General features: G+C 38.4%; 2 protein-coding genes across 15 annotated transcripts in view; both read right to left on the bottom strand.

Annotated features, from left to right (window-relative positions):
- Nucleotides 1-17,727, bottom strand: part of dgki (diacylglycerol kinase, iota) — a 67,530-nt gene extending 49,803 nt beyond the window's left edge. For 4 of the 10 annotated variants that reach the window (XM_067490903.1, XM_067490904.1, XM_067490905.1 and 1 more), the window contains exon 1: nt 17,158-17,727. In XM_067490903.1, the coding sequence (XP_067347004.1) occupies nt 17,158-17,381 (224 nt within the window). In that variant the 5' untranslated portion in view covers nt 17,382-17,727. The remainder of the gene's footprint in view (nt 1-17,157) is intronic. The other 6 variants (XM_067490908.1, XM_067490909.1, XM_067490907.1 and 3 more) reach the window with 5 other exon arrangements.
- Nucleotides 17,728-21,358: 3,631 nt separating this feature from the next.
- The window catches only part of creb3l2 (cAMP responsive element binding protein 3-like 2), a 30,988-nt gene continuing 26,164 nt past the window's right edge, over nt 21,359-26,182 (bottom strand). For all 5 annotated transcript variants that reach the window (XM_067491191.1, XM_067491192.1, XM_067491193.1 and 2 more), the window contains 2 exons: nt 23,920-24,154; nt 21,359-23,221 (listed from right to left, as the gene is read on the bottom strand). In XM_067491191.1, the coding sequence (XP_067347292.1) occupies nt 23,146-23,221; nt 23,920-24,154 (311 nt within the window). In that variant the 3' untranslated portion in view covers nt 21,359-23,145. The remainder of the gene's footprint in view (nt 23,222-23,919; nt 24,155-26,182) is intronic.

Genomic DNA, 26,182 nt, shown 5'->3' with positions numbered 1-26,182 from the left:
AGGGTCACATTTACCTTGTGAACAGCAATGAACTTTTGGACTGTTGTATTAAAAATACAGTACATCTACATCTCTGACAATTGGCACTGTAAAGATGCAACCAATGTTATTCACTTCATTTATCAGGGGTTTTGATGTTGTGGCTGATTGATTGACGTAAGCAGTCATAGGAATTGTATGAACATGAGTATAGGAGCGCATAAAATTAATGTCTTTCTACGTTTTTAAGGGTTTTTTAAGCGTCTTTACATCTTCAGGCCCTAAATATAGATTAAAAGATAATTTGATATGATTAATAGTTTCACTTGCCAATAAATTGCCGGTATCACAAGCCCTAAAGGACGGGAACTACTGTACGAAACTGGTTTTAAACAAGATAGTTCAAACGAAAAGTGACAAAACATTTCCACAAAGACAATCTTTCTCTCGATCTGGTTACCACCCACCTCACTCTACTGAAGCACCACATTTCAAAAGTACTTTTTAACATAATATTGAAGTAGCTAAAAACGTTTGCTACATTACATGTAATAATCATTTTTAAAATATATATTGTTGTGTATATATATATATATATATATATATATATATATATATATATATATATATATATATATATATATATATATATATATATATATATATATATATATATATATATATATATATATATATATATATATATATATATGCTGCAGGATCATTTTAGTAACCAGGCAATAAATACAAATAATAATAATGCAGTTATTATTATTATTAAACATGACATACATACATACTTTTTATTCTTTGAGATTTAAATTTATTCTGTGTTAGCTGACACTTTAGAGGCAAGCACTACTGCTTCTCCCTCTTTTTTTGTCCAGCAGAGTCAGCAGTGTCTTTTTCCAAAAGAACTCCCACTCAGAAAACCCACTCTGTTTCTATTAGTAGGAAAGAGAGAAATGAGAGTGAGAGAACTGCTTATTGTCTGTGAACTGACTACTAACAGTCATAGTGGTGGAGTGTCAAATCAACATACTGCTGAAACACACACACACACACAGAGTGGTTTCCATCTTAACAGTTTGGAAAAATGGGGAGGATGGATACAAACTAATAATTAACAAGCAAAAAAATGAAAATAAAACTTTGCAAAGACCATGACAATGAACACTTTTAGCTAATATGAAAATGTTGTTGCTATAAAACCCAAGTCCAAAATAAGGGCTTCCAACAGACACTGATGTTATGTTTAGTCATAACCAGTCTGTGCTATGATGGGCACAACCTGAGCTGGACTGATTTTAAAAACTTCTTTTAATAAAATATTAAACTAATTTCTAATTAGTCCAATGTTTTATAGACTTCACTGAGCTATTAACAAGCAGACAGAGGCGTAATTGTTAGCTATGTTGCAGAAGCATGTTTGTAAATGTCAACCCCATTAGAGACAGAAAAAAAAAAGACATTTTGCACTTTTAATGACCTGTCAGTAACAACACAAACACAGGCTGCAGGTGATTTAGCTCATAGCCAACATTAGAGAAACAAGGTAAAAAAAATTTGATTTTCAAATAACACAAAACAATTTTATCACACATACAAAATAATTCAGTGATCACACCTCTTATAACACCATGACCGGCTTGGATTTCTCACTTGTCAATTATTTTACATATTCATGCCAAGCATTCCTGCAGCAGTGAGCTGTGATTATGGGTGGGTGAAATCCCTCACTCACCATCAGGCTTTAGCTGAGCGTTTACTGCCCAAATACATAACAAAGGGGTTTCCAGACTGAATGAGCACAAACGCATGCAAAGTCACTGGAGAAATGCAAATGGCTGTTGCAACAGACAATGCAAATTGAGGCAAAGAAAAAGTCCACTTTCAATATCCAAAAATATACAGACTGCAGGAAACAACTAGAGGTAACTACTGGAGTTCCAGGGAAGTGTTAGGACCCAGTCTTGTCTTGGCTGTCACACACAAGGTGCATGTCCGACTGGGAACGGCCTGTATAATTACTAGATTTTACAAGGAGCAGACACCTGACTGCTTCCACAGACATACATGGATTTTAGTCTGACAGCAGTCCAGGGAATTCAAGCCAAATTTTAGACCCCAGTAAGTAAGGATTGAATGACAAATGAAGCAGATATTACAAAAACAGACTTAAAGTTTCTCAGCTATGCAACCGTCAAACTCCAGTTCTAACATGTATTCTTGCATTTGAGCTACAAAAACTATTGTTGCCAATTATTTTCCACAAGCAATCCAAAATCTACAGATGCACAGATGAGTGAAACAAAGTGAAACATGTTTAATATAGTTCAAATCAGCAACCACTGGACTGAGAGACAATTTATTTCATTATCTCCTGACTGTCAACCGTAACCGGCCCAGACTGCAGCAGACTTGTCTGAACCTGATGCACGTGGTTGTGAAACCCAAACCATAACTACAATCAAGCCAACAAAGTAAACACGTTCCCTGACCTTTACTTAAGTTCAATAGACAGAATTTATGCAGAGTTAACTTCGTATTGGAGACAATACTACATGTGGTATTGAAAGGGTTCAATAATAAGGCCAAAGAAAAGAAATCAGGGGGCCTAGAATTAAATAAAGATTTTATAATATCACATTTGCCTTTTATGAGACAATGAGCTGCTAACTAGCAGTATAGTGACACTGTTTGCTACAGGCCTGACTGTTCTTCCTCCAACTCCACAAGAAGTACTGAAAAGCCTCTTGAATGTACAACCACCACTGCAAACAATCACAAATTTATGTTAGAAGTGTTTTGCACCTCCTGACAATTCACAATTAAATAAAATAAGAAAAAGTATCTTAAGTTAAGTCAGGAAGATTTTTCAAGACCTACAAATACTCTTTGTAGTCGGGAAACAAGTCCCTTGGCTATTTGTAGCATATAAGGATGTCACAGTGGCCCAGGGGCCACAACATTACAACGGGCAGCAACGTTTATTGCATCGCATCCTCTTTTCTCCCCCAGTTTCCTGTGAGACTTTCAGCTGAACCCTATTATTAAGTACAGGACAAAACCAGTTAAAACCTAAGGCCAACATCAGCTACTTTATCCTTGTAAGTTGTCTTAACACACACAGCCCTCTAACTAATTACGATTATGTCCTTGATTAATAATTTTGCTTATCAAAAACTGGATTTGATATTTTTTCTCTCTTTTCTTTTTCTTTTGTCTTTCCCAACCTCTTTTAATTGATCAGTAAGGCTAGAAAATATATAATGTAAATAACCAATATTTGCAGCTCTACAGTTTTTTTTTCAAATCTTCAGATAAACTGGAACCAGTTAATCTTTGTCATTTTAGCTTAAAATGATAAGATGACATTAAGTAACAGAAACTAAATGTTGCAATTCTAAATGCTCAAAGCACCATGTAAGTTAATGTAATGATCACTTAACTGAATCAGGGGCCCTGACAACATCTTGTTAATTAGAAAACAAGTTTTTCATAAATAAACCACAAATTAGCAAAGATCCACTGGAGCATCAAAAGTCAAAAACCCTCTAAAACCCATAGTTATGTTAATTTGTTGTTAGCAATAATATTTCACCAACACAATCATTTTCATATGATATTAAAGATTATGTATGCAAACCTGCATAGATGTCCAAATACACTATCTATGGAGGTTTTCCCACAGGCTGACTGATGTAATTTTAACATTACATCTGCACACATAAATTCATACAGCAGTTTGTCATGATACCGTGTGTATCCTACTCTACAATCAGTTAATACATAATGAACCACTGCCAGAACATGGGAGTGATACTGCCCTCTGCTCACCCGTGCTCTCCATCTTTCTCAAATCTTCCTCTAACACCTACATAATTACACAGTCTGTCAGCGTGTGTGTGTGTGTGTGTGTGTGTGTGTGTGTGTGTGTGTGTGAGAGAGAGAGAGAGAGAGAGAGAGAGAGAGTGTGAGCTTGTAATGTGGGGGAGGCATCAAATTCATGCTGTGCATCAGTATCTGACCTTTACTGCTTAGAATAGACACACACAGAGAGAAGACAACAGAGAAACAGATAAAGACGGGGAGATAAAAGATGATGGAGACAGAACGGGGGCAAAAGCGGATACAAAAGAAGAAAAAAGACAAAGGACTAAGAAGCAAAAAAGAAGGAAAACGAGGAAATGGATTGAAGTTTATGGAGCTGATGTGGATGACTAGTCCCTATTGTCCCTGTAAAGGGGAAGATTTGCCATTTTTTCCTAGTTTCCTGCCAAACTGAATATCTTTGGGTTTTGAACAATTAGTCATATAGACCACCCTCTTAGGGATTATGATGTTAGTTTTTCACTTTTTTCTGACCAAACTACTATTTATAAGTCCATAAAAATCTGCAGATAAATCAATCATGAAAAGATTTTTTTGCAGCTCTTATAAAGTTGGGCAGACACCATACAATATTTAATGATCAATATGAATTGATTTTTATGAGGCGTGAACTCACTACACATGTTAATTTGGTTTCTACGATGTAGAGCTAACACTGAACGTCTGCAATGAGCTCCTGGTGAAGTTTGTTCAGTGGCAAATCTAATAGTTTATTCAAACAAGACGGCTGTGTCCTTAGTCTTGACAAAAACAGAGAATGACAGCTTTACTAACTGCAATCTAAAAGGAGCCAAAGAAAAGACAGAGAAAAAGGACAACATGGAGCTGCAAGTGGCTGGATGCTGCTGCCAGTGGCCGGATGCCAACGTTACTCTCAATTTTTTCTCCAGAGAAATTCTGTTCTTCATCCCAGCATTCGCTATACTACACTTTAAACCACAACACGTAAAGTACTACACCAGTAATATTTTAATAGAGCACAGAAGTGTTTTGTTGGTCATTCAGGTGATTAATCGAGCACTGGCTCACACCACACGCCGAATGGCAACTGATGAGGCTTGATGCTAGAACCAGTGAAGAGATGACACATCTGCACCAAAGTCAGGCAAAATGCACACAGTTTACACAGATTAAGGAAAGCAAAGAAAGGGAAAACAAATAAATGAAAATAATTGTGGGTAATATTTGAAATATTCACAACTGAGAAAGTAACCTCCAGTTACAGTGGCCTAATAAAATGAATCATTTACTAATGACTCTCATCTAACCTGAGCAATTAGTCAACACATACGCACACACACACACACACACACACACACACACACACACACAGAAAGAAAAGGTGAGATAGAGATGCTGTCTCACTAATTACAGCGTGTCGCTGCAGCTGAGGTCTGCTCTTTATCAGGGAAAACCTGAAAAAATCTTATTTTTCCAAGTTCATATCTTTTGTTATTAAGATATTTAAGTTCAGAATCACACTGGATGGTTACCAGTGTGTGTACATCCACACGTGTGTGTGACAGAGTGCTGTGAGTTTAAGTAGGGACTCGTGTGTCTGAGCGCTGACATGATCAGTAGTCGGTAATCCTACCTTCACACACAAACCCACAAACACAGGAGACACTTGCAAAAGGTCAGGGTTAATCCATGCACCACATACAGTACATGTTCCTGACCAGGTCAGTGAGAAGTAGCTGGCAGAGAAAATAAAAGACGGCGTTCTTGTCCACATCTATTTTTAAAAAAACAACAGAAAAAGAATGGAAACATAAAAGCAGACACAATGAAAACCACGTGTCTGCGGAGCATCTGCCCTGTTTGGATGTGCAGCTGATGGCGCACCTGCAGCTGTGGGGTTTCACCAAATTAGTCAACACAACCACTTGGCTTTCAGAGCCACAGATCCCTCTCATCCATCAGAACCTTGCATTTTAAATTAAATGCATTTGAAAGGTGACTACACCAGACAATATAGCTATGAGAATAAATCTAAAAACAAAAATCCTTTTGTCACTCTGCTAGCAGAGAGATACATCTGGCAGAAAAACTCTGAATAAGAAGTCTGAGGGTAAAACATCTTAGAGGATCAGAAGTAAAATGTGAGGTTAATCTAGGTAGCTAATTCAAATTTTATGGTATGAATTTTAAAACAAATCTATTCATATAAAACCTTTATGACTTATATAATTTCTGTAAAGCGATTTTAAAAGTAGCAGTCTCTTAACTTTAAATAACTGGATCATTCAGCTGAGTATGATATGCGTTAGCTAAACAATGTTTGTAGATGTCACGCCATAAAATCCAGCTGAAACTGATATGAGATCAAGGGGGAGAAAAAGAGAGTTAGCGGTGGATTTGCAGTGATGGAGTCAGTGTCACCTCCGCAGTCAGCTCAGCAGGTTCATTATCAGCTCAAACGAGACAGATGGGCTCGATGGAAGGGAGAGAGGAGGTGCTACTTTAAAATCACAAATGCAAGAAAACACGGAGGCTGATCTCTGTAGAGCAGAGAGTATGTCCTTTGTGTTAGGGTGCACTTGTTAGGGAGTACTACTTAATGCTAGTAGGTTTCTTCCTCTGTTCTTCTCTGAATTGTGTGTGTGTGTGTGTGTGTGTGTGTGTGTGTGTGTGTGTGTGTGAGCGTGATTTGAATGAGCCACACAAATGAGCCAATTTCACCTTCTGATTGTATTGATGTGTGTATTAATATCACTATTGTAAACAATGTAAATATAAACAAATATGTTTTTATTTTTTGTGACTAGAAAGATAATTTGCAGTACAAAGTGCACAGGAACAATAGCCGGTCTGACTTTGCACCTCGAGTTTGGAAGCAGCAACAATCGCAAACCACTCTTAATTCATTCCACCTTGTTTACACGTAACTGGTGCATAAATGTAAATGTTTTTTCAGTGATTAATACCAGTATGTTGTTGTAGTGCAACTCAAGAAATTGTTAAATCACTTTCAAAATGATTTGTCTCCTGAAAGAGCTTGGTCCTTGTGGACAGCCATCCCTAAGTCCTGTTTTATACAGAAGCAAGTCAATGTCCATCAGTGTCATCGTAAATATTATACCCAGCAGGTACAATTGTTCAGTGCTGTCATGGCTTTTATGTGTTTTGATCACAAAATTAGTGGTGTGATGAATATGTTTAATTTTGTCTGGATGTATTTTCAGCAAAAGGGAGAGAAAGTACCTCATACTAATTCTCAGTACATAGCACTAAAGTACACTTAAGTACTTTCCTTTCTCTTTACAGTAAATTTAATCTTGTGTCTGTTGAAATTGGAAAATTTCAAGTGTGTGCATATTTAATGCAAATTGACAAAATGTACAGCTTCCTCCAGGCCTGTGCTTTCTACTGTACATTTCCGGACTGTACACAGACACCTCCAGTACAGAACAGAGTGGTTGGGGTGGAAGTCTAAATCACCACACACAGACCACTGAGTGTGATTAGATGACTATGGTTCATGTAGTCAGGCTTCATCTGGTTTCAGACCTGCCTTTGTTGCTGTAATTACTACATTGTTGCCTTTTTAGTCATTACTCTGTATTATCGGCTCACAGCTGAAGGACACCTATTCTTCTTTGTAGTATTTTCTGCCAGACAGGTTTGAGAAAAACAGGTGAATATTCTTATTATAGCCAACTTCTTTGTGGAAAACTCTTCTGATTGGTTAAAAAGAAAAGACCACACATTTCAGTGAAGTCTTGCCTCTTTTCACAACTAGAGCGTGTGAAGGAAAAGAAAGTAATCGACTAATCTTCAACGTGTCAAGGTTTCTCTTCAACAAGGTTCCTCTTCTTCTCTATTAAACCAGGAAGATCTACTTCTCTTTTCTCTTTTGTTTTTGCCTTTTGCCCTCTTTTCTTCAGCTTCCATTTCTAAGCAGGAAAAGCCTCTTACAGCCAGCCAGACGACTAATAAGGAGCGGCTCCTGTCAGCCAATCCCTCTTAATGCCTCAGCACACTGCATTATGGGCAAAATAACCCTCAACTCACACACACACACACACACGTTCACACTCTCAAACACTCCTGAAAAGGCTAGGAATGTTCTGTAGAGAGTGAGAAGGCAGAAATCCCACTGTTCCAAAAAGAGTCATAATCAACCAAACCCCTCTTCTTCTTAGCAGGAAAAGATTGATCTGTACAAGCAAACACAAACACACTACCAGCCAACTGGAACAACGTTATTCAGACAAGGTAGAGAGGGATGTAATAACGCATCTCATGTGTGTGTGTGTGTGGCAGTATGAATATAGAAAGAAGTAGAGAAGAGCATTAGTGAGTCACACCACATCACCATGAATAACAAATGCTAATGCACACACGCACACACACACACACACGCACACACACTTAGTAAAAAACACACAGACCCCCTTCAGCATCACAGAATATGTACTTCACAAACTGCTTATATTGAGTTTGACCTCAGCTTCACCTTATGTGTCCATAACATGTTTAAAGTAGCAAATTAAATAATCTGTTGGGTGAAAAACGATGCATTTATTTAAAACATATTACTATGAATATATTAGATTTGTAGAAACACTTATGAAACACCCATGCAACAAAGCAAAGAACACTGTGAAGTGTCGGCACACAGTCTTTCTGAATGCGTTTGAGAAAACCCCAAAGAAAAAGTCAATTATAATCATTACCTCTCCCAGTCACAGTAAGTGCTTTTCAAACACATTTTAAGGTGCAAATTTAAAATGTATGAATAACTGAATGCAAATGCCACCATTTAGAAAAAAGCTAACAACATTTAACCTGGTTAAAATGGAGAAGTTGGTTTCTCAGAATGACACTGCACCAATTCTACTTTTTCCAGACCAAGTACAAGTATGAGAACTTATGTTTGAGTGTTTGCCAATACAAAGAACTTGAAAATCAGTATTGCTACCATTTATATTCTAATTAAAGACAGGAAGATAGATGCAATGTTCATCGCAATGTGAACATTTTACGTAACTACTGCGGTGATTAGGGGGTTGAGTCAGATCTTAATTTAACAGTCAGTCTGTGTTCTAACCCTCACCTACAGTCATCAGCCCTGGGTAGTGACTGAAAGTGCAAAATTGTGAAAATAAATCATATGGAGGCCAGGTTCAACTTTAGAGATAAGTAACTGAGTTCAGACATTCGAAATGCATCTAAGCAGACCACCAGCTCCAGACAGATAGAAACACACACTGTACGGTGCTACTTTGTTAATGTTGCACCCAAGACAAAGGCAAATGGTCCAATTGTGACAAGGAGAGGAATTGTCAATTCAAACCATCGAGAGCTGAATAGAAAAATTACCTACCCCTCAGGGTAGATAATTTCTCAGAGGAGAGGGCCTTTAGACTATGTTGGTGGACCTACTACCACACAACCCATCTCTGGGTAAGCAGCAGAAGATTAGTAGATGAATGGTGATAAATGCCAATTAATGCCATAATTTCCATTATGTTTATTTTCCATTGTTTTCCTTTGTTCTGAGGTTGAACTATAGCTTCTCTCACAGCGATGGTTTAACATCACTTGACTGTAAATAAAGGAAATAACTGTTGGTTCCAGCCCTTGTCATTAACTGAAAAATGTTCTGGCAATTTTCTCTCTGACTGTAAAACAATGTAGATTTACAGCCACTGGATACTAAAACTCTACACTGAAACACAACAGCTTGCAGCAGGACTGTCTCTAAAAAGCAAATTGCAGCATCATACAACAACACATGAGGAAAGAGTGTCATAAATATGCATGTCTACCTGTTCATCTGCTCTGAGGATTAGAGGAGAGAGGGAAAATTGTGTCAGTGACCCTTGTATTTCATCAACAATTGGTGCTCTGACCGTCTGTTTGAAAATTCATGAGTGTCTTTAAGCTGCCCAGACTGATCCAAGCATTTCACTGAATTTAACACGACCGTGCTACAAAACAAGCTCGTACAACTCTTGTATAAAACATAAGGGAGCAGCTCTTTTGACTGTACACTACAGAGTGTGCAGGTGTATTCAGGTGAAATCTCTCATTCCCTATTGATTTTATTTGCTAGATCCACTTAAGCAATGGGCAGGGGAGTGTGGGAACACAGGAGAGTAGGCAGTTTAAATAAACCCATGTCATCCATATAAGAAAAACAAAAGAAAGGTGTAGAAAAATGATGAGATCCCCCTGCTGGCACAATGTCTGATGAAATTTGTAGATGTTACAAAATAGAATTAAAAAAGATCCCTGTTCGGCTTCATTTGTGGTTTTAGACTTATGCAGTAAATCTGATTTAACAAAGCAAGACTAACAGCACCAGCATACATCACCAGAACTGACTGTCTCAAGACCGAATAGCTTCAGAAACTTCCCACACCTGTCTGTCATCGGACCGGGGGGAGGGCTGTGTCCAACCACTGTTTAACTTTCGAAAACCAACGATCCCACATTCAGAAGAATCATGGTTTTGCCAGATGTGAGGAGGTGAGAACGCTCCAAGCTTCATTCATTACAAAACTGACACAACAAAGTACAACACTTCCAATATCTTCCAAGACAGACTCCGAATGTGCTGCTTGCATCTCACCCCCTCTTCAATGGCCATGTTCCAGTTCAGCTGCTGAAAACAGCTATAAAATGACTAAATGAAATGTGCAGACTTCTACATCTGATGTCTGTCACACAAAGTTATCCCTATTAGGGCTGCAACACATCAGAAAACCCATAGATCAAATCAGAATTGTGAAATTTTTGTGTGCTGCACAAAAACAAAAATAAAGAAATAAATAAAAAGGAGAAGTGAGTTTGAAAGATGCTAATAACAAAAGTAATCAAACCACCGTCTGGCCATTTCCTTTACTGTCCACTCGGGACAGCAGTAAAAATGGATTTACTTTTCGTGTGGAATAATCAAGGTATTACTTCAAAGTAACATTACAGCATCTGCAGCTGTCATAAGCTGCAGGTTTGCTGCATCTTGTAAAACAGGGAATCCCAGTCCTGGCCTCAAAGAATCCCTCTGCTTGTTTTAATTGCTGATCAATTGCTGATTGCCTGGATCAGGTGTGTTCAGCCAATGGAAAGCTGGAAGATACCATCTTTGATGATGGTGGAGTGAAGAAAGACAAAGTAAAATGGCATCTTCCAGCTTCTGACTGACTAAACACACCTGATCCAGGTAATCTGCCGTGGGTGAGGCAGGGATGGTTGAGAAACAAGCAGAGCAGGAGTCCTTGAACACCAAGATCCCAAACCCCTCTTGTAAATGATGTGTGTTTAGGGACACTAAGTGTACGTCCTCCGGGTTTTGTCAGAAAACAGCTTTGCACGAGGCTTTGAGTGATGAGAGCTCTGTTGAGTGTAAAAGCACACTAACAATTCTCTACACACACTAAACAAAATGAACAGATAAAGGTGATGGCAATTATAGTCTGATGTATGCAGCAAATGTAGTTACCTTCAGAATTTAAGCTACATTTAATGCTGACTACTGATTGTTAGTGTGTCCTCCCTGTATGTCCTATATCTGTTTTTTTAAATACCAACCCTTTTTTGCTAAGGAAAACAATGATTTACATAAACTCTTGAATGACTCCTGTCCCCTGTAAATGTGCTAAATGTCCCTGTTGTGTATAATGAGTATTTCTTCTGTTCTGGCCTTTCAAATTTCATTTCCTTGGGAAGAGCCAACACTATTGTTCTGCACTTGTATGTATTATTGGGTTACACAATTACTGTGAGCAGCATGACATTTTAGAAGTTTTTCTTCAGTCTGCCCCGAGGTAAGAATACAGGCTTCAAACCTAACCAAAAACATATCAGAGACTTTAAATGATTTATTCGTACAGCCGAAGACTGTTCTGGAAGTCTCACAAGTTATCAGGCTTGTTTTATTTGGCTTGCTCCACCTATTGTTTCAGTTCTCCAGTGAGAAATACAGATATTGTCTTAATTGCGTCAGCATCAATGTTCCAGTCTCATAATTTTTTTTTCTCCTCTTCTTGATTCCCTTTTATCATAAATCTAGAGTCGTGACGAACCTTTGACTCGCTTAAAGAACTGCCCTTTTTTTTTGTTTCCCTTTCCCACTTTGTGTTTTTCCATCTTTTTTATTCCTCCCTCTATTCTCCCTCTATTCCCTCTATATTTTGTCCTAATTGAAGGCTGAATAGAGACTTTTATATTCTGGCAGCATCAGAGGATGAAAGGCCTTTGATCACTGTTTATCCCTGCAGGTAGTACACAGTGGTAGCAACATGAGATACATTTCTGTCTTTTAAGGTTTTCCTTTTTTTTCTCCTGTCTCCCAACCCCTACTGTATGCTGTGTCACAGTCGCTGAGGAGACATGAAACCAAAGATTATATTAAACCGCGGTATGACAAGCATTTATTGTGATCTGCTGTTTGTGAAGTGGGCTGTAAATAGTGGAGGGATAATATTACGACATCCTGTCCTGTGGCAGTTTGTTTCTGCACCATTTCCCACAGAGGCAGTGGTGAAATCTCACCACATGATCAGCTGGGTGAGGAAACAAAGCATTTGTTTCATTGTATTTTCCCTCTTGGGAAACAGAAACACCAGCAGAGTCCTCGGAGATCAGGGGCAGCTTTTGGTTCACCGGGTACAGGTTTTACCAAGTTACTGTAGGATTCAGGTAGTTATTAAAGTCTGTCACATAATGTGTGTTTTAGCTTGTCCAAAGTTGAAAATTGATTGCATTGTCATATCTGGGGTTCAAAGAAGAAACGAGAGGTGATATTTGGCAGTAGGACAAATAATTCTATGTGCTGACACAAATGGAAAACATCCGTTCTTTAAGGCTTTCAGGGGGCTCCACATGAAACAAAATTGGATGTAAAAGTCAAAGCAGGAAACCTATATTACATTTTTGGTTTCCACCAATTAGACCTTTCACTTTAAGCTTTGCATTTACAGTTGCATTCAACAACATTGTGTTGTCATACAACACCAACCAAGACCAAGTTTTATTTACATAGTTTATGTCTGAAACCATACGGTTATTTATACAGTAGACTTGGAATCATACAAATAGTTTCTAAAATTTTGTTTTTTTTTAAACTGCATCATTTTTTTTAACTGTATTTGAATACATGTAGATATACTGTGAGTCTAAAATGTATCCATTATCTGTAAGTGCTTATCCTGTTCAGGATCACAAGGGGGCTGGAGCCTATCCCAGCTGTCACTAGTTGGGGGCAGGGTACACCCAGGTCACCCCTCTATCTCAATGAGTCCCCAAAAACAAGTTGGAGACTACAGTAATAGATAAGAATAACAAGACAAGACTTCCTGTTTTCAATACCTTGCAGATCTAAATATTTCATCAAATTGATGAAAATCCAATGTCATGCTTACGGATTTGCAGCTGGAGATGATTCATGAAAGAACCAGTCAGCTGTCAAGCTAATTGATTTCATCCACTACTTTAAAGACTAACACCAATCGTTCCACCATTATAACCAATTCAATGGTTTCCTTTGTCATTTATCAGTTAACAGAATATTTGTGTTGTTTGCAATGTTGGTCAGACAAAACAATTTGTATATGTCTCATTGGGCTATTGACATTTTTTTCTGTTTTACAGATTTAAAAAAAAAAGGATACATATTTGAGAGGAAATGCCCCAAGACAATAAAATGAAGGTTAAACTGTGCAGTAATTACCACAGTATAACTTATACAGCATCATCTCACAGACTACATCATCTATCCTGCTACTAAGTCAAGCTATACTGCAGCCCTAAAGTAAACTGCACTGAATATTTTATATGTTTATCTGAGTACAGCCCTCAATTGTTACACTGGGAAACGGGTGTTCCAGCTTCAGGTACATTAGGTCATCAGTAAGAGTATTCAGTGAGTGTGGATTGTTTGAATGTGTGTTCAGGTCAGGGTACAAGTACTGTTATGATGCTATGAACACTGGAAGGTTTAGAGTATTTAATGAGTTTTGGTACTGTAGATGAACTGTCTTGACAGCTGGATCGTGGAAAAATGAAATGAATGAACTGATTTCCACCTAACTGTCACTGACTCACTAAGTTACAGTTGGTTGGCTGACTGTCCATCTAGATGAAGTGAAGTCCTGTGCTGACTAACTAGTTGGCATGACACATACACTGTGATTCAGTTTGAGGAAAACTTGCAGCAGACAGCTAAGAATAGATAAAAGGAGGGACATTATTCTGGGAACACACATTCAAATACCAAGTGTGACAAATGTCTGTCAGATAAGTTACACGAGTTGTAAACTGCTATAAACACATAATACCACAACCCCCAAACACAAAAGTGGACACACACACACACACACACACACACACACACACATACACACACACACACACACACACACACAGCCTTTGATGTCCCACAGTATAATTTTTCAGTTCTTTCATATTACCACATATGGTAACTCACTTCTTGGCACTGGTCACTTCAAAGCTATGTAAACTACCTTGTTACATACCATCTCCATTGACTAGATAATTATATTTCCTCTCTGTGGATGATTCCATAAAAAGGAAACATTCAGATGATCCATAGCTTTGTTCACCGAGGTCAAAAGGTCACAGCAACACTAAGAACTGCCATTAACTGACAGTCTACAACTGTAATTAATGGTAGAGAAGTGCTGGAAAAAGACAGAGGCGGATTTATTTGACATAATTAAAAATACCAGGCTGCATTCTTCCTGCCCTAACATGCAATTAACATACTGCTGAGGATTAAAAATACAAAAAACAATGGGCCTATTTTTACTGTAAGTGTAGCACACTGTGTTTGTGATACACTTACAGTGGAGTGTTTCACTATAAATGTACAAAAAAAGATTTTCCTTTATTTATAATAAAACCACACACACTGTGGCGGACAGCTTCTGCAGTTACTTGAGATAAATGTAGTGTCTCCAAATTACATTAACCCAACTACAGCTTCCAGTAAAGCCTTTCATAAAATAGACCGCCGTGTGATTCTTCCCATCATGCCTGATCCTTATTTTCGTTTCTCAGCCTAAGATTTTCATCTGTGACGATTTTCACATAGCCCATTTCATACGCGCACTACAACCTTGAACTTCGCACGTTATAACTTGAAGGAGCTTTGTGTGAGAACGCAAGCGTCAGGATCAGTTAGAGTGGACATTAAACAGACTTCACGCTACCAGCTCCCAAATACAAAGCCCATGTAACGTCCGTTTGAACTGATGTGTGCATAGAGCAGGTCATCTTCCGGAGAACTCACAGCGAGTGAGTGGGCAGACTGACAGCGTTTCTAGCTTCCAACTACCCCAAGTCCAGAATAATACAAACATCCAAGTCATTTACACATGACTCTAGTGAAAATACAAAGACGTAAGGGATGATGCCAAAATCATCAGACTAAACAAAACTGTAATTTCCACAGCAAACATTTTGCATCATGTCATGGCTCATGCCCACTCAAATGAAGTGTCACGCCTCACTTCAACCAAAGACAGTATTTCTTGTAGGCAAGAACACGTCATAAGGCACTTTGAACAGTGTCCAGAAAGTCATATGTGGACAATGACATGAGAAAACAGCTATGTTGATCATGTCATTCCTACTCCCCTTACTCTGTCACTTTTTGTTTGCCCGATTTTATTTTGTCATTATGGGTTACTGAGTGTAAACTGATGGATAGTTTTTTATACTATTAATATTTTATCTAGAATAGAATAAAGTGATGAAAAATGATAAAGGTTAGAATCCTGTATATAGACCACAATATATAAATGTATATTTTACTGTATTTGTTCCAAGTGTTACTGCTGGCTGTTGCTCCATATTAACCACACACATATGAGAGTGGTATTGACCTACTCATCTGACTCTGTGCAAGAAAGAAACCAACAGTCTAATATCTAAATGCTGAAATAGTCCTTTACAAAGAAGCAACAACATGAGATGTTTAGGTGCAGTTTGCTGCTTGCGCACATCCACACAGGTCCAGCAGCTGTTAGAACAACTGTACGAGCAACTTGATAACTGTTGATGTTTGAAATTGAGATTGTAAGAATGTTGAAAGCATCTCTAACAGGGCCGTTACATTACATTTATGAACATTTTATTTTTGCAGACATTCATCGTTAACCAGAGTTAACGATGAATGTGTTTACGGCTGATCTGAGTGTGTCTAAACATCCTAAAAAACAAAAAGCATGTAAAAAGTCATTTGTTCCCAATTCCTGTCCAGCATTGGGATTTCTGCAAGTTGTGCTGAAATCTGATAGCAGACTTGGCTCATGAATTGATAAGGGTTCTGAGATGCACGATGCAATTTACTCCTGCATTCTCAAATCGGGCAGCGGATCTATCAGAACAAGCTACTCCTGCACTGACAGTCCTGTATATTGGAGGGGAAACCAGCAGTGAAGCTCCTGATAATGCACATCTCCTGGAAACCTCACCTAACCAAAGGAGGATTTCTTTGAGGAAACACCCAGAGGAGGAGAGACCCTGTAAATGATAGCACCAAGTGAAAGAGCAGCTAATTTCTTTAACTCAAATGGATAATTGACTCGGCTATAGCAGCATAAATCCAACACAAACAAGTTCAAATGATTGATTTGACCTCCACATGCAGATCAGGTCCACCACACACACACACACACACACACACAAGCCCATCGATAGATAAATAGATTGATTCCCGAGAGTGACAGCTGACGACCAAAACTGCTGTGCGAGCGTGTGTTTGGTCTATAGCCAGTTTTCACTATCAACAGCAGCTGCCATTCGCACCAGGGTGTCGGGCTGCTGCTGGCATGCGCACACACATTCACACACAGTCACACACTGTCCCAAAATCAAGCCTGCGGATCTCCGCCTTGCCCCCCCCCCCCCCCCCCCCCCCCCCCCCCCCCCCCAAACACAACAAGGATGCCACACCACAGCGAACGAAAAGCGCGCACACACGTTCACACACTGGTGTGTGTTGCTCACATGGGGTAAAACGCTGCTGTGTTATGCGGTTTGTCAGTATCGTGTTGAGGCTGTTGACAGCACGATGGTCGTTAGCCTGGACAAAGCGCGTCAACATGTCTACATGTACATGGACGTGTAGCTGTGGGATAATTTAGCTACTAAACTTCAGCTAGCGTTCATGGGATCCTGCTGCTCGCACTAGCTGCCACCATTAAATCAACATTGGGACTAGAAGGTTGGATAGCAGTCAAACAGTCACAGCCCAAAATATCCTCCTCTGCTCAACATCCTGCCCCAGCATCCTCTCAACTCTCTGCTCACCGATACGAGGTCTGCTTTCTGAACGCCAGTCCTCTTAATTTCTCCTCCAGCGCCTCTTGCTCCATGTCGGCCAGGGTGCTGAACGTATCGTTGCAGCAGCCCACTCCGGCTTCTTCCGAGCAGGCTCCGGACTCCGAGTCGCCCCCGTCGGCTCCCAACGGCGCCAGGCGCCTGCTGAAGCCGCCCGCCGTCGTGCTGTTGCGGTCTTTCGCTTGGGGGTCCATGCTGGTCGGTCCTCGCTGTGGTCTCGCCCCGCGCTGGACCCCCCCACTCCTCGGACTGGTGAGGGCACACAGATGCCGGTAGTGAAGCGGAGGAGCGAAACGTTCCGAGGAAATAAATAACACAGTGTTACGGTTCCGAGTAGTTTGCCCGTGTTTATATACTGCAGCCAGGTACGGCAGCACGCGCGGCCGCCTGGACGTCAGACTGAAGCGCACTCACGAGCCCCCAACTGCCAATGAGCTGCGTCAAGCTTAAAACGTCATCTGGGAAATGGAGGGTAGCAAACTTCAAAATAAAAGCTAATGCTTTAAAACAGTATATTAGATATTCTTTTATTAATAAACACCTTATTCAGTCTTTACTCTCATGCGTCTGGTTTTCTGGTCATTTTCAATGTTGTACCAATTTTGTTTATTGGACTAAATGATAATTAGTGCATCTTTTAAGATTAAAAGAATAATAAGAAGCTCCCCTATTCATCCAAGCTTTGGTCTATGGGAAAGTGTTAAAAATGAATACAGAAATTTAAAAATTGGAGGCTACTTGTTAAAATATTACAAACATGTGCTTCATGTTAGAAATGACAGAAAGTAAATGTTTTACATCTTCCAGTAGTGTACGATTCTGATTGATCTTAAACTAATTTTAATTACACCTATTAAATAGCTACGAATGCAACACTTCAAATAAGTGATTAATAAAATGTGATTTTTCAACACATTTGAATCACGTTGTTATAGCAGACTCTCAACTTTGAAAAAAAAGACAAATGAATGTACAATAAACTTTACGATAGGGATACTGTATTTTACATTGAGATTTTTTCTTCTGTATTTTTTGTTTGTTTGTTTGTTGGATTGTTTTGTTTTGTTTCTTATAGTGTCCGCGTTTTCAATGCTTTTAATTTGAAACGAATCGCCGGAAATCGGGTATCTTAATTCCATGTGAAGGGGAAGATTTTTAATTCTGAGAGCTGCTGTGGGGTCGGTGACATGAAAACATTCAGCGGGTGACAGCAAACAGCTGCATCGTTCGCCCATCAGTCCATCCGTCTTTACGTGTTTCCGTCTGTCTCCGTCCATCCATCCCTCCATCGGGCCCAGGAGACGAGCAGTGTGGCAGTGCGGGACACTCACTCTCCTCCTTTCTGCGGCATCATCCGTCAGAAAGTAGGGCAGAGGGTGAGTGTTCGTACACATCATACACAAACACACGCAGGCTGTCAGTGTGTCATTCTCAAGCTCTGTTTACACAGTTCATATGCTCTGTTCATGGTCTCCGTGTGTCAGATCTGTCCTTCCCTCTTCATTATGGTAATAAATGTCTTATTGAACATCAGTCATGTCTGTCTGCACTTTCCTTTTTCTTTTAATTGCTCTGAACCATCAGGGTTTCTGTATAAAGTGACCTAAAGTGAACTGGCTGACCTTTCTGTGCTTTTATTTTGTAGCAGGTGAGCAGCTGTGTGACCCCTGTCATTACTGTACATAAATAATGAGTGACTGAGCAAATGACCGGAAAAGAGACCTGTAGGAAATATGATTTGCTGTATTTTGAGTTGTTGTGCTTGCTTGTTGTGTGGTTTTGTTAGCGACATTTTAGTGATTCAAATAGTCCGAAATTAGAACTGTTGGGCAGAGGTAAAAGTCTATTATCTGCCTCGTTGCTACTGCTACAAACTTCTGACAAATTACATTAAAGGACCTTAAAAGTGCATCATAATTAAATGTTGTCTACTAATAATAATTGTGATTGATTTCACCCCCCCCTTGACCTACAAGCCCTGTCTTGTTGAAACCCTGAGAATGTTTGTTTCATGCTTGCGGCCCTGCAGACGTTTTGGCAATATGGCTGCTTTGCAAACAAACGTCTCTTACCAAACGGTCAGATTTCCTCACTCTGATTTCCAAGGTAAAACCGTTTTCTGACGTTCCTGCTGGGATAGAGTTAATAAACTGCAGCCAAACACAGATATGAAACAGGAGGTTCACAATTCTGTTCTATGGCTTCTATCTTTGTGTTTATTGTTTGTTTCAGTGTATGAAACGTTAAGCATAAAATATTTGTGGCAGCTCAGACTGTTACATCACAAATTCAACCTAATACTTAAGATTCTTTACTTAAAATGTAACAGAAATTTTTATCATCTTTTAGCTTATATCTCACTAATTTCAACTTAGCTAATTTAATATTTCATACATATAACTCAAGTTTAACGTTCATTTAACTTATCCTTGGACAATATTTCTCTTGGAATCCTATTATTTTTTAATTTACTTGCATTTCCTTCTCTACAAGACCAAGCTCACATCAGAACACAGAAACAGTTCATTTACTTTCTCTGTGGGCGCTGAGGAAAGGATCATTCATCCATAATTAACATGTTTTGAGCCTGAAAACACCTGCAGTCTTGAATCCAAATCTAATCTCAGCTCCTCGACTCTCTGTTTCACAAAGTCTGTTCTGTTATTTGTATCGATTTTATGACAAGCACGAGCACCAGAGCTGGAACGGTAGTGGAATTCATTGTTGCTGTGTTACTATGAGACTGTTATGAAGCTGGGTGACTGTGTATTGTCTTGGGACTGTCACAACAATTCGCACTACTTATTATGAGGTGCTGCTGCTGATCTATTTTAGGATCCTTGTCATCTTGGAAAATAGAAGATCCTCTACAGACCAGTTAATCATGAGACTCCTCTTTGTTCTAAAGGAGTTAATATGATTAAACTTGGAAGGAAAAGTTAGCAACAAATTATGATCATTCACACAAAGAAGCATGTTATAACACAAGTTTCAATGTTTGCAATTCTAGTAAAATTTCACTAAATCCATCAAATAGATGAAATCAAAATTTGATTCATATAAAAGCTACAAATACATTTAAGTGCTTTTTTAACTTGGGTATTTATTTATTAATACTCCAATACAACTACTTTAATTTTGTTGTATTAATATTCATTATTTGATTTTATTTGTTTTCATTATAAATATAGCCCTTTTTAAATGCTACTTATTTAATTTCTTTTTTTATGTTATTTACTGACTATTTTTGTTGTTTCAGCGATAAAACATTGCGAATGCTACAATAAAAACAATCTCCCTTAGATCAAGTGTCAGATCACAGACAGTGGATGTAAAAACTGGTTTAACATAAACAAGGCACCTGAGTGGCCTCAATAAACTGAACCTCTGCTCTGATTTAAAGAGCATTTTAAACAATGAAACACAAAACTTCTGCCTTCCCATATGTTTACACGTCACTGATTTGTGCTTTGGTGAGTGCAAAGTAAAATAATTTATCATCACAATAACTAAAAGGGAGACAGACGACAGCAACTAAAAATGATGCCCAAAAGGGATTTTCGATCCTCAACAATCCATGAGCAGACCAAACGCAGTCACAGGAAATTTGCTTTTACTAAGGAAAATACTTTATTCATTTAAAAGCTAAAAAAAAAACAGAAAGCCAGGCTGGTTTCACACAGAAGCAACGTAAAGAAGTAACAAAACTGTTTTCCACTGGTTGATTACCAAGAGGAGCATTTGTCGTTAAGATTTCAAATCAAATTCGCTTCTCTTACATTTGCTATGAGCTTTCACATACTGTATAACCTTTACAGATTCAGCTGTGGGGAATAAAGTGTGGTCTCGCAATAGAGACAAGGCATCGCATCAACCAACAGATTTGACAGAAAATCTTTGATGATCTACGACCCAAAGTGTAACAAAACGGGATTTTGACAATAAGAAATGAACTTACTTTAATTTGGACATGGGACATTTCAATAAAGCTCAGAAATACAAAAACTGATCTGTGGAAGTCAACAGCTTCAAAGCCATGCTGTGTACTTAACAAACTGAACAGAAATTCAGGACAAAGCCTGAAGCTAAGGCATCTTACGTTTATAATTTATCAATATAATATATGATATATCATGAATTTTCAGTTAGTTTAAAAACTGCAGATGCCAGACACGTTTCGACTTTGTTATTTATTCACAACTCATATTTACAAAAATAGATACTTTGCAAAATTCCTGCGAAGAAATATTTTTGGCAAATGCTAGACAATAGCAAGGAAAGACTCTTGGAGCTGAAAGTGGGCAAAGTGAGAAAAACTGCAATTCAGACACTTTTGTCAAAGACATATTTGCATTGTTTCCCAAGTACAGTAAGAAGACTGACACCACTCTAGTGGAAACAGTAGGCACATGTCAGCCTCCTAGCACCTGGGAAACTCAGAGGGTTCTGCCCAGGTCATCTTTGGAAGAGTTTTGGATCATTACCTGGGTTCAACAAATGTAAATATAAAAATTTATTTCATTAGTGAATTGAATTCTTTCGCCACAGCCAGGCAAGACTTTTGACCCTTAGTTGAAGCTTTCTGCTGTTTTCTGAATTTCTCGTTTTCTGAATGAGTCTACTCAGCACAGAGTCAGGGACTCAAGTCTTTACATGCAAAATATAAAAAACAAAAAACAATACATACAATGAAACGAAACAACCACGGAGATGCAAAATGTCCTAGAAGAGACACAGATGATGCAAAAACAGTACAAAGAAGCACAAAATGTCAAAGGCTTGGCTGCATGGTTTGTGGTCCCCTCTATGTGAAGTATAAGGGGCCTTGGACATGTCTGAACCCAGGGGCCAATTGTGTTATGGTCCATGAAACACAGACCCGAGTGTGGTATCAATCTTCGTATTTTACTCTGGGCGAGAGAGCAAATAAACATATCTCCTAAGCTGCTGAACGAGTTGTCAGAGGACAGGAACGGGGTGTTTGGTGACTAAAACTAAAACCATGTGCAGGAGTCCACACGTCAAATAAGAGCTGTTTCACAAAGATAAGTTCACTTTTGTTTTGTTTGTTTTGCAAATATTCATTATGACTGGATTTTAAAATTCCACTCAGTATTTACTGTGAATAAGTGAGTTGAGCGTTACAACAGCTGCAGATTAATAAGCCCACCTGTAATTAATAATGGTTTTTGGAGGTTTTTGAAATAACATTTGGTCTTCAGCTTCATGAAATCAGTCTCCTGCATTATTTGGATCATAACATTTCCATTAATCTGGAGCCAATTCCTGACCTTTTAAATGTCCACATATTCATTTCGAAACCTCTCCGATTTTCCAAATGAGCATAGGAACCCCGAGCAAAGCTCTCGCATAGAATTTAGATACAGATGAAGAAATATGAACATTAAAAAAAAAAAAAGCGTACAATAAAAACAGTACAACAAAAGTATCAAAATGGGATGTTTGCATTACTGGAATGGAATAGCAACATTTAATATTAAAAGTAATAAACTACAAAGAGCAATCATTTTCTATAAATACAAGGGTCCATGTCAGTGTCCTGTAAAAAGCCTCATGTCATATTTTTAAATACTTTTGACTAAAATAAATGTTGTGCTACATTATTCACTAGTTCTGTGTCGTGAGGCAGGTCAATTAAAACAACAGATCAGAAATGTTCATTTCACTCTTGCAAAAACTATTCAGTGCAACTTTACTTCAGAAATTAAGGCAACCAGTGCCTCTTTAGTAACTGTTCTCGTTGATTATTACTACTACAGTGTATTTGATAAAAAGGGAGATGGCAGAAAAACACAAAACAATCAGCAGTGGGAACGATCGTATGAGGTTTGCTCCAGGACACTGAACCATGCTCTAGAGGGAGAAAGGTGAACGGTCAGAATAGGGGTGGGTTGTAAGACAGGTGGTGGTGGTGGTGGGGGGGGACTCCTGTTAACCTCAGGAGGTCTCATTGACTGTCCTCTCCAGCTCTATCACTTTACTACTGCTCTCATTCGTCCTCTGCTCCAGAGACCTGACACACGAAACACAGGAGATAATGTGATCATGTTAAAATGATTCATTTATGTACTTCGCCCAAACAAACTCATCACACACATCATGAGAAAGGATGTGAGATCAAGTAAACTTTGGTCAGTGCTACGTTGATATACTGTATCTACGGGGGAATAAGAAAGCCGAAATTTTTCTACACTTCTACAGAAACAGTGGCAGCTGCTTTTGTGCCGCAGGGCAGAAGTGGCTCACGTAACAGAGCGTAACCAGGAATCTTACGATACCAACAGCTAATTGTCAGAGATTAAAACTGCATGTACTCTGAAATGACTCTATTACAGTGAGGACCAATTATAAATGTGGTCCAAAGCATTATTAAAAATGATTCATATAATTAGCCACATATTAAACTCCTCAGTCTGAAATGGAACAATTTACCTTTCTCACTTTTGTTTTCATTTTAGTTTTCTATCTTCTTTAGGTAAATAATTTTATTTCACTCATATGACAAATGTTTTAAGAAACAACAGTCTTCATACACAAAAATAACACACAAACCCGAATACAATCAGGTCCATATTTATATTTATAGTGGCACAATTTTCATCATTTTGGCTCTGTGCACCACCACGCCGACAGCTTGCACGCTAGACGCATTAATATTGTCGTTTCAAACCCAGGGGCTGAAGTGTGACACTGACCAGGTGTCATGTTTACCTGTGAAGGTCCAGCAGCAGATTTTTTGGTGTCTGCGTCTCATTGATTTTACTCCAGAAAGGTGGGCGAGTATCCACTGTGCTGGGCTCAACCCCCAGTTTCTGCTGCTCGGAGCGACGCCATGCTGCCATGACAATGGCTGGCGTGTCCTCCCATTGGTCCGGATATTCTCCTCCTAGACCGAGGAGGTGCGGCTGCTCATCTTCGACGGTCGATAACAGGCTTCTTGACTTCACTGAGGGAGTAGGAAAAATTATTTAAAGATTTACTTGATTTACAGTGAAAGTATTCTGGTGGCATGAGTTTTTAACAGCTTTTAAGTTAAAAACTGGCATCTTGACCATTTTGGCCCAGGTGAGTTGATTCTTGGTCTTTTAACGGTTTATAATGTCATGTGACAGCACTGCAGCCCAATATTCAAACTGCCTGTGTTGTATTGAACAAACTGATATTAATTACCTGCTTGCTTCCTTACTATACTGAATTTCTACAAATACCTACATGCCATTTGAGTTCAGTCATTTATTATATGAAAAAGAGTGAGTAAATGGTGAGAGAGGACACCTTTCTACAAATATTCTGTCACTGATAATAGTCCTACATTCTAATTTTAGAATCAAAGTGTACTCATTATGTGAGAAGATGGTACCTGTCTTATTGTATTTTTAAGATTTTCATAATGCAGTTGTTTAAAACTGCTCGAATTGCAAGTGTTTTAGAAGCCTCTGGCATGTTTAATCAACTGCTGTGTATCCTATTCCTTAAGATCATCGTACGCTTGTGGTACTGCTCAGCTGTGAGAACCAGCTGTCTCTAAAATGTCCGATTTGATGAGCTCAGAAACACAGAGACTGTGTGTGTAAAGTACGGTTAGAGAGGATGCAGTGAATGGTCAGTTCTTCTCATCAGTCTCTTCAGCGCCGTAGGTGTAATCTGATTATTGGCTAAGTTACAACTGGAAACTCATTATTGCTTAGTATGGAAACAGCAGAACAGTCCAAATTAGCTGACAACTGTATAAAAGTGACTCTTATTGTGTGTGTGTGTCTGTTTTGCAGGATTTTATGTTAGAAATTCTCTGCAATACATGTTATATTGACATATTCAGCTATAGCGTGGTTATACGGTATTTTTATATCAACAGCTAAATTAATTTGTGCTCACACATATTAATGTAGTACAAAAGTATTTTTTACTAAATATAGTAATATAATCTTTGTTTTACTCCTCTTGACATTTCAAAATAAGGAGAAGCAAAATTTTTCGCCCAACTATATGTTCACACTAACAATTGCGGGAATGTGTTTATGAACCTGCTAAATGGCAAGAACTACAATCCACTCAATTTCATTTCAACGCTCATTGTCTGGTGTTTTATTCACGTGACAGTGTTTTTATTAATAATTCTACATTGCAAGTCTTTTACTGTTGTTTTGCTCTTTGTGTTTTCATGAGTATTCAGAGATGAATATTCTTAGATCTCAGTGAGACCTGACCTGAATACATATACTCTATTAAAGTTTAAATTGTTGACATTGGTGTCTCTTGAAGTTCAAGCGATATTCTCCATTTCAGTTGTGCGTCTTTAACCTGCATTAAATGATATTAATACAACCTAGACAGTTGCTAATGCATTAGCAGACATTATTACTATTATTTACACATCTACCTGTAGTATTAATTTGGAGCTGTGTTCAGAGCAATATCCACTCGCTTCATGCTCCAGTTTTCGACTCCACCATCTCTTGAGAAAAATATCAGATTCTTATGCTTCTAAATGCTCCACTATTTTATCAACTCATTGTTTAACTTGTCTGCTATAATTTAATAAGGCGATATATAGTTTTTAGAGCGTCGTTGTTGTTAGGTGTCTGATTAAAATCCATGTCAGTGAACCAAAATATTAAAGTTGAAAGATGATAAAATGCTTTGAATATAGCTATGAGGGGAAATGCTACAAGTGACTTTTAACATGAAAATTCCATTAGAGTATATTAAAATGTAACTGAAATACTATCTATCAGTAATAATAATGTGTTAGTTCTGAAATAACGATAATTTTTTTTGTCTAACGTCAGTTTTTTTTTTAAATGTCAATAAAATATATTTCCTATTTGTTGTCTTGGTTTGAGACTGTGCTGCTCCAAAATTAATTCATGATGGAGAAATACACCCACATCTTTAAGACAGCAGGAGGTTAAGACGGTTCTGTTAAGGCAGGACTCTGTGTGTGTGTGTGTGTGTGTGTGTAGTCAATGTAAAC

Source organism: Channa argus, chromosome 21 (assembly GCF_033026475.1).
Source record: "Channa argus isolate prfri chromosome 21, Channa argus male v1.0, whole genome shotgun sequence".
Taxonomy (NCBI): Eukaryota; Metazoa; Chordata; class Actinopteri; order Anabantiformes; family Channidae; genus Channa; species Channa argus.
The sequence above is the reverse complement of the archived record's forward strand: the minus strand, read 5'-3'. Positions and strand labels throughout refer to the sequence as shown.